Here is a 9774-nt window from a genome sequence, read left to right as displayed (position 1 = left end):
CTCCCCCTCCATTTCCATAGGACTTGTTCAGTAACTAGGTGAGCGCCTAGAGGGCTGTGTCTGGACAAACATTCTCTCCTATACTTAATAAAAAATTAATAACCTCTGCTCAGGTCTCTAAAAGCAAGGACATGGCTACCAATTTTCAGGAGAGAGTTCTAGTGCAGATCCTTCTCAGTCAGAGGTGCAGCTCTGCTTCCTCAGCGTGTCCCTCTGGCCAGCTCCACGTAAGTCAAGGCTGAGCTTATTCCCTTTCCCATTTGGATCCTTTCCTGAGCTCTACCTCCTCAAGGGATCCTCAGCACTGGGAATCCTGGCTTAGAAATAGACTTTTTTCAGATTTTGTGGGAGGTACATGCCTTATGTTCCCCAAGCCCTTTATAGGGGTTGGCCCGCAGAGCCAGTTTTGTGCTGCAGGCAGGGAAATTGTTCATGGGTGATGATGGGACTGTCTTCTTGCAATTTCTGAGAGAGCAATTTCAGAGAGGAAGCTGGGCACAGTGCTTTTTCCACAATAAAATTTATTTTTAGCTTGTGTCCTAGTGTCTGGAAAAAATTGTTCTCAAACTCGCTATTATCCTGAATGAAAAAGATACACTTTCCTTTGTAGTAAGTAATCAGCAACTTGTAGGATCATGTGAAACAACACAAACATTTTAGTGAAATAAATTTGCAGCTTCTTTTTACAGAGCTTCAGAAAGATATTAGTTACGGAAACTCAGGACTTCCTCACTTAGATGTGCAGAAAAGCCCTTGAACAATTTAAAGGCTAGTTTGAAGCCATCTAAAAACTTGAGCAAAAAGGTTTTGGAAAAGTTTAAAAGAACAAAAACAATAAGGGACCTTGTTCCATTACCCTTGATGACACAGCCAATGATGAATGACTTTTGCTGATGATGATTTCTTTCCATCAACAGAACAAGCAGGGCAAGAAAGGAAAAGCTGCAAAATACATGTATTTAGCTTCAGTGTATTCATCACTAATCTCTAGAAATAAACAGAGTGGACCAGAGGCCATCTTTTTTAATAAAAGTAAGCAATGACCATGCCTTTCCTAACAAACTCTATAGAAACCCATGTGCAGCTCTTCCAGCATCCAAGTCTTGCTGGCAAATGGTGTTTCTTTGGAAGCTCAGCCAGGCCCTCTGCCTTAGCCTGGCTGGCTGATGGAAGTAGGCTGACAGATGCGGACATTGCTAAACATGTGTGTAGATCACTGTCATGGTCACTGGGTCCCTACCAAAAGATTATATGAAAGCTCAAGCACTTGAAAAGAAAAACCAAACTTGCCTGGGTGGTGAGCACTAAGAGGCATCTCACGGGAGAGTCCCTGCCTGACTAAGCCTAAGAGGTCAAAGCTGCATCAAAAACTCATCCTGTCTGAAATGGGTGTGGAAGGAGGACAAGGGCTCATAGCCTGGGACAGTGCCACTGTCAGCCACAGGCAGAGCCAGCAGTTGCCAAAACTGCTGGGTTGGGGCAGGAAGAGGGGAGGCTGAGGGCGGGGGGCAGTCCTGCCCCAAGAAGGAAAGCAGGTAGAGGAGGGCTCTCACTTGGTGAGTTAGCAGACGTAGAAAAGAGTGAAGGGACATATTTTCTATTTCAGTGTTTGCCCTTTGTCCAAGATAGAAGAGTGAATATGTGAACTTTCAGCTTGTGTATATCTCAGAAAAAATAATTCATTTGGGAGACAGGTCAGCTTGGGCACTTGCAGGGCTCCAAAAATAGTCCATCCGGAAGAACTCATAAGGAAGAAGTCCATCCTTTCTCCTTTCTGTCAGTGCTACCTAGATCCAAACCCACCATTTCTAACCCTTAGGTCACTCTGTGACAGTGCCTCCAGATGCAGACTATCTTGTGGAAGACTAAATTTAAGAGATTCATGTTTTGTTTTCCTGGAAAATTCAGTGGGAACCTATGATGCTTCCAGGACACTGTTGGTGTCACAGGTTGACTCCTCTTTTTATTTAGCTTTAAACTGTTGCAGAGCCCTTTGAGAGCTGTAAGTGGAAGGTCAAAGTACTGTTAGCTATGCTTCTGTCTAGTTTTCTGTACATATCCACACTTATATTTTCTTCTCACTAAAAAAGAAATGCATGATAGTTAAAAGCCTGTGGGTTTCAACCTAAGGTTCAGTATGAATTCATCCCTGATAATAAGTATTTTTACACTATTTAAAGTGGATTTTCTCCTGCTTATGTGAAGTTTGTCCCTGTACTTTCTGCTAGTGATTCCAAGACCAAATAAGATCTACTGCCACTTTCCAAAGCACCCACAAATTCCACTGGAGAAACGCCGCTTTGTGAATGCAACAGAGTGACCCAGGATTTTCACCCCAAGCACGTGCTAGAAAAAGCGCGGTAGCTGCGTCCATGTGTTTATGCACTCGCATATAGCACTACTGTGCAAGTAAAATAGATTTTACAGGCATGCAGGCTGTCTTCTGGGCTGTATCTGCATGAGGGACAGGGCAGCCGGGCAGCTGAACACTCATCCCACGGGGACTGATGGCACCATGGGTGCTCCATCAAGAAGCACAGTCAAGGACCGCATGGGAAACACGATGTGTGGCAGAGAAACAGGATTGTGTAGGATGCGACTGAAATTCTAAATGGGGCCTGAACCCCTCTGAGGTCTATGTCATCAGCAGGTTTTGCAATACAGCATGTTTGCAAGTGGACACCTGTCTAAATCTGAAGCGTCAGCCAGGGGGTATCGTTAATGAGGACCTAGTCATTGGTGACACCGGGTGATGAGGCTGACTTCACCAAGTCAGGAAAATGATAAACTTGAAGAGGTGCCTAAATGGATCGCTAAGTGTTTAAAACATCTTTTCACACCAGCTGCATAGAAATCTCTTAAATGTCAGCGCTGGTTAGCTCACCATCTGTGTTATCCCGCTCTCTCTTCCCCTCCTCCCCATTTTATTTTAAGGCTTCTTTATGTTGCCAGAAAAAAAATAAAATTACTCTTCAATATTTTCAGTGTGTTATTGGAAAGATAAATTTTGAAGTGCTTTGGTTTTGGTTCCAACTCATGCTACGTAATGCGTACTTAATAATGCTTAACATTTATTCAGCCTACTTATTAATCATTAAAGAATAGCAGCTATCAAAATAATCCATAGTTAACCAAAACTAAGTAGTCACATATTGAAATTACACCGCAATATTGCTCAGCTTTCAGAACAGATGGAGGAGTCAAGCAGAGAGTTTTTAGATAATTTATTTCAGCAACTTCTTAGTTTTATTGCTGCTTCATTTTCAGAAATTCACTAAGATAATTACTGATTTATATCGTACGCTATGCTTAGGTAGGCACTGCTGAAACATAGCTTTTTATTTTTATATTCTTCAGTAAGATCTGCGGATCCAGTCTCAGCTGGGAAGACAAGATGAAAACATCTTGATGGCAGCGCAGGAAGTCTGGCCAGACTTCTCCCTGCTGCTCCTTGTGGTGCTGTGGTGAATGAATGTGGCTGTCAGGTGCCAGCTTTATCTACTCCTTGAATCCTCTTTTTCCCACAACCACTTAAGAGCAATCCAGGTGGCTCACCTTTTGTTGGAATGGCTGATGCAAGGAGCTGAAATAAGAAGATAAAAGGTCTTTAAATGATAGCTCTGGAAATATAAACAGTTCCCAAGGAGGTGTAATCATTTTAATAAGCGTGGAGTTGGTCACTAACCCTGTCTGTTGATACTCAGCAACGTGGTGGAGATGAGGGAGATGCAGAGAGCTGCTTGCTGAGCACAGTTAGAACCTGACATGGACCGTAAGTGCATCCTCCTCTTGAAAGTGTAAAAGTCTGGAGAAATGCAGGGACTAAAGAGCCAGAAAAACTCAGAAAACAGCTGAAAACAAGAAGCAAAGTCAAGCTGCACAAAGGCACCTCCTTTTCAGAGCCACACTACAATGCTTGAGGAATACTTTCACTGAGTGAAGTACGTGACAACAGGTAAGAGCTTTGGGACTGGACCAGCTCATAGGTTAAAAACTCTTCCTACATCTTACTCTGAGACTCTAATGCTCCCACGAGGTTTCACCACACATGAAAGTACTTCTGCCTCAATAGCATGGGCTCTCAATGTTTCCAGTTAAGGAAAAGGTATCTGAGAACACAGAGGTTTAAAATTACATGTATCTAGAATATAAAAAGCATACACTGCCCTACAGTATACATGCTGTTATAGAAAAGACCTGCCACATACTTGTTTCCCAGAACTAATAGGTTGGTCAAAGATGTGACAAATCACCCACAGCCGAGACCTTCCACACCACATTTCATTACTGAAAAGCAGATAAATTACATGTTCCTCTCTATGCTCTATAGATACCGCAAAAATACTGCAGATTGTACAGCTCCATTGTGGAGCCCAGCTGACTCATGGTTGTAAACCTGACTTGCTAGGTTTGAATGGCACCATTTTTAATCTGTTTGGAATAATTTATTCTGTCACAGCCATTTTAATTAATGTTGAAATAAGCCACATCTGTTTGGGAGCTAGATTGGAGGATTTCCACTGGGCAAGTCCAAAATTTCACTTTACCTTGAATTTTACCTTACCTTCTTCTGCCTTGCTCTGTAGCATCTGTTTCTGCACTGGGATTCTTGTGGTCTCAGTCTTAATCTTAATCCAAGCTAACATTGACCATACCCAACCCGTTCTCTACTTGGCAAAGGGAATGAGATGACACTGCATTATCTGAACTATAGTGGGGGTACGTGACCTGGTGCTTGAGTTGAGTAGACTTGCAAACCTTTCTTAAACCTTCTTGCAACTGGTTTTGTTGCAGTTACAAATGCCGTTGTAATGCCTGGGTAGGCATGGGGGAATATACAGGCAGCGGGACACCACGCAGGATGAAGGGCTGTGGGCAAAAGTTGCAGCAAAGGGAAGTCCAACAAGATAAAAGGGAAAAATCTTTAAAGTTGAGGGTGAAGTACAGGCGCATGTTGCCCAGCGAGGCTGTACAGTCTCCTTCCTTCAAGATATTCAGACTTGATTGACCAAGACCCTGAAGGAAACCTTTGCATGGTTAATGATGCCCCTGCTCTGAGTAGGTGGAGGGACCAGAAAGATGCCCCAGACCTGACCTCCCTGGGTTGCTTCCAGATTAAACTATTCTGAGATCCGTGTTTCAGAAATCCTGGGAAGCAATGGCTTCAGTTGTTTACAGAGATACAAAGTGTCCACAGCTTGTCTTGATAATAATGTTTAGCCTGCAGGAGGATGCGGATGGGGATGGATGTAATGAATGCTGACACTCTAATTCCCTTTGACTATGCCTACCTTTTACCGTGGCATGGCCCGCATGCCTTCTTCATTTGGACTGCCCAAGACAGTAAACACATTTTCTTCTAATGACTTTTTCAAAATTGTATCTAAATGGTTTACATGCTGTTCCCATAACCGAGAGGTGATCTTATTTCCATGTTCTTTTGATCAGCAGTTACAGAACAAACACTCTCTCCCAGACTGGGAGGCAGGGACGGACAACTTTTGGCTTGACCCCTCAGTGCTAGGAAAGCAACATTGCTGCAGATGGAAACTACCTGCTGCCCACATTTGTTTGATACCGGGTTTGGCAGTGATTGGCACAAAGCAGTTATCCTTTGGTTCATCAGTTCACACGCTTTGGAGAGGAAATACAGTGGCTGCTGGTTCATTGCGAGACACAAAGGGTGAGAGAAGGAGGGAGCCAGTAATTTTTATGCCCATGCAATTGGGTCTTCTCTGGTTTGACCTTATCGTTTTGGGGGACCTCAGGAACTAGTGCGGTAAACAGTCTGTTAACCCTAAAGCATATATTATTCGGAGAGGGTAAGTGTGAAGCAGGTGTTTTCGCAGCAACTTATAGCACTGCTTGGAAATATTTACATTTGGTGGTGTACCACGCTCAGAGTTCAGAGACGTTGCAGCAAGCGCTGTACGAACACAAAACTTGACATATTCTCCCCAGAAAGGCACTGGGGATGGCATACAAAGTGGGAAAACCTGATGTGATGTGGGGATGGAAAAGCAGTGGTGGGAGGGGAGGGGAGGGGAGGGGAGGGGAGGGGTGGAGAGGAGAGGAGAGGGAGAGGGGAGGAGAGGGAGAGGGGAGGGAGGGGGGAACAAGAGGAGAGGAGAGGAGAGGAGAGGAGAGGAGAGGAGAGGAGAGGAGAGGAGAGGAGAGGAGAGGAGAGGAGAGGAGAGGAGAGGAGAGGAGAGGAGAGGAGAGGAGAGGAGAGGAGAGGAGAGGAGAGGAGAGGAGAGGAGAGGAGAGGAGAGGAGAGGAGAGGAGAGGAGAGGAGAGGAGAGGAGAGGAGAGGAGAGGAGAGGCGAGGAGAGGACCCACCGCCCACCGCCCCCCACACCCCCCTCCCGGGCTCCCCCGCACCGCCCACCGCACCGCCCACCGCCCGGCCCGGGGGGCGGGGCGGGGGGCGGGGCGCGGGGGGCGGCCGCGCCGGCGGGAAACTTCTCCCGCTTCAGCACCACAGACAGGGCGGGCGCGGCGCCGCCGCCCGGCATGCGCGCCCCTCCGCCCCGCCGCTCCGCCGCCCCCGCTCACCGCCTCTGCCCCCGCACGGCCGCGATGGAAGCAGCGGCGGCCCTGAACGAGAGCGGAGCGGCCGCCCTCCGGTTGCCGACCGGCGCCGGCGGCGGCGGCGGCGGCAACGCTTCGCTGGAGCTGTCGTCGCGGCCCCCCGCGCCCGCCGCCCTCAACCCCTGGGACGTGATGCTCTGTGTCTCCGGCACCGCCATCGCCTGCGAGAACGCCCTGGTGGTGGCCATCATCTGCTACTCGCCCGCCCTGCGCACCCCCATGTTCGTGCTGGTGGGCAGCCTGGCCACCGCCGACCTCCTGGCCGGCCTCGGCCTCATCCTCAACTTCGTTTTCCAGTACGTGATCCGCTCCGAGACGGTCAGCCTGCTGACGGTGGGATTCCTCGTCGCCTCCTTCGCTGCCTCCGTGAGTAGCTTGCTGGCCATCACGGTCGACCGCTACCTCTCGCTCTACAACGCCCTCACCTACTACTCGGAGAGGACGGTGCTCTGCATCCACACCATGCTGGCGGGGGCCTGGGGGGTCTCCCTCTGCCTGGGGCTGCTGCCCGTCCTGGGCTGGAACTGCCTCCACGACCACGCTGCCTGCAGCGTCGTCAGACCCTTGACCAAGAGCAACGTGACGCTGCTGTCCGCCTCTTTCTTCCTCATTTTCCTCATCATGCTCCATCTCTACATCGAGATCTGCAAGATTGTTTGCAGACATGCCCACCAGATAGCTCTCCAGCAGCACTTTCTGACTGCTTCGCACTATGTCGCCACCAAAAAAGGAGTCTCTACCCTTGCTATAATCCTCGGGACTTTTGGGGCCAGCTGGCTGCCTTTTGCCATCTACTGCATAGTGGGGGATCCCGACTACCCTTCCGTGTACACGTACGCCACGCTTCTACCCGCGACCTACAACTCCATGATCAACCCCATCATTTACGCCTACCGAAACCAGGAGATCCAGCGGTCCATGTGGGTGCTCTTCTGCGGCTGCTTTCAGGCTAAAGTGTCCTTTCGCTCCCGGTCCCCCAGCGATGTCTGAGTGACTCTTCTCTCTGCCGTATCACACCGAGTGACAATCTACCCAGTGGACTATTACAGTGCCTGTTCTAAACTTCAAACTACGCTGTGAAGTCGTCGGAAACATGCTTAAGTATTAGCACTTTATACACGTTTGTATCTCTGAGAGTGGTTCGGGGTGTGGAGTTTTGGGTTCCGTGAAAATAAAAAAAAAATGTGGTTGTATATGAATTTGCACATCACATTTGTGAAGTGAAGACATTCCGATACCGCTTAATTATAGCACCTTATTTCTAGCTGCTGACCTGCCAAAACAGTGTTGCCTTTCTGAAGGGCAGAGAGAAAGAAAGTTCTGTTTGTGTTGTATTTGTACGTGTGTGTGTTGGGGGTGTGTGGGGGGTGGTGTATGTTTGTGGGTATCTATACTTTGCTGCACAATATTGATAAATTATAACATTTTGTATACAAATAAAAACATGTGAGATGTAATAGAACTTTGTGTGTTTAGATGCTCCTAGAAATAAGAAAGCTGGCAGATTTGCCAGTTGAGCAAAGTCCCTTTGTTTACTTTTGAAAGCTCCCCGTGTAATTCTGCCTAAAGAGATCATCATTCACTATGGAGATGAAACACTGCACCAAGAAAGGCACCTTCCTGCTTCCTTGTTTGTTTGTTCTCTTCTTTAGTCTGGCAAAGAGAGAGTCACCAGGAGCACAAACTTCTCTTTATTCTCCAGCAACCAAGGAAACAAAAAGCCCGGTCAAATAGGCTGCTAATTGCAGTTATTCACCAGGTTTCCAGTAGCTTTCATCTTCAAGTTCTAAGTTAGCTCTTTATGATAATGCTCCATTAAAAAGTTATCCAACTGTGGGGAAAAAAATCAGACTCTAAGCTGGGCTTTTCTTTTTCCTCTTTTAGTCGAACACTGGAGAGGAAAAAAAGGAAAAAAGAAAAGAAGTCACAGTCTTCTTTCCTAAAAGCCTGTAAAATGCCACAATAAATTGACTTTCCTTATCATCCACAGTTCTGAGGGGAACCTGAATTGTTTCTCCCCCTCCCTTTTTTGGACTGCGTGCCGTAGAAAAATCATTTAAGTGCATCTTTGCTGTCTGCCTGTCTCGGAGCAGTATACAGTTTTCTGATAATCCCACGGCTTAGTGGCTTCAAAGAGCCCATCAGAGTTCAATGTTATTCAGACTTTGGAATCGCTTCTTCACTCAGGTTCAGATTCGCCAGCGACTGATCTGTTTAGAGCAATAACACATGTGGCAGATTTCAGAAGCAGCATTGCTGCTTATTTATTTATAGTTATGCTACAGGTACATCCTGGTTATGTTATAATTTATCACTATTTCAGTTTGTATTTAAGGGCTGAAACGGATTACTTTTGTGTGCAGAGTACCATCTAAAAAGTTTGGACTAATATCTTTCCCAGCTTATGACTGGGCAATGCACCAAGCATTTGCCTGCTGGAGCAGCTGGGACCACAAGGATCTAACAAGCCTCAGCGAGGCTGTGAATCAGTAATGCTGTATTTATGTGGGTGCAAGTATTATGAAAACCAGTATCGTTTCACTGATAACACAAAGATATTTCTTTAAAAACAAACAAACAAAAAACCCCAACAAACTAATCCAGACTCTGCTAGCCCCATTATTTTCATCAGTTCTAACAATCACAAATGTGACATTGTCATCAGTTACTACCCTCAGGCACTCAGTTCATCAGGGCACTGTTGCAGTGATGTTACAAACATGATTTAAACCAGATCTTATGATGGGTCAAATCACTGCTTAGATTAAAAACTCTAAAGTTGCTACTGAGAAAGATTAGTCTCCCCGTCTTTTAAACACTCATCTCATACATTACAACTAAGCCAGTAAATAAAAGAGGGCAAGGCCTGCCCTTTACCCCTGAGGCCAGGTGGCACAGAGAGAGCCTAAGATCTTTTCCCCCTGCAAAGCCAAGGACCAAATTTCTGGCTGGAGCATCCTGGCCCTGCTCTAGGAACCTGCACAGACTCAGCCAAAGGTGCTGCATCACCCACAGTAGTAACTGCTGAGAGAAAAGACCAGCGAATGCCTTGGACTGGTGAAATCTGGCAAAACTTTCCAGTAAAATTGGAAAACTTGCCACCTGCTAGGCGCTAACCTCATAAATCTTTGTCATTCCTGTGTGAACTACAGTAAACTGCAGGGCAGGGTTGCCATCAGTTCC

The 9774-nt window shown here is 46.7% G+C and overlaps 1 protein-coding gene across 1 annotated transcript; it reads left to right on the top strand.

The window, feature by feature from the left end:
- The first annotated feature begins 6297 nt into the window (after window positions 1-6297).
- On the top strand, window positions 6298-8014 carry GPR6 (G protein-coupled receptor 6). Its single transcript, XM_009506820.2, has one exon. The coding sequence runs from the start codon at window positions 6514-6516 to the stop codon at window positions 7579-7581; it is 1068 nt and encodes a 355-aa protein (XP_009505115.2). The 5' UTR covers window positions 6298-6513; the 3' UTR covers window positions 7582-8014.
- The last annotated feature ends 1760 nt before the right edge of the window (window positions 8015-9774 follow it).

The sequence above is a fragment of the Phalacrocorax carbo genome, chromosome 3 (genome assembly GCF_963921805.1).
Source record: "Phalacrocorax carbo chromosome 3, bPhaCar2.1, whole genome shotgun sequence".
In the NCBI taxonomy this organism is placed as follows: Eukaryota; Metazoa; Chordata; class Aves; order Suliformes; family Phalacrocoracidae; genus Phalacrocorax; species Phalacrocorax carbo.
The sequence above is the reverse complement of the archived record's forward strand: the minus strand, read 5'-3'. Positions and strand labels throughout refer to the sequence as shown.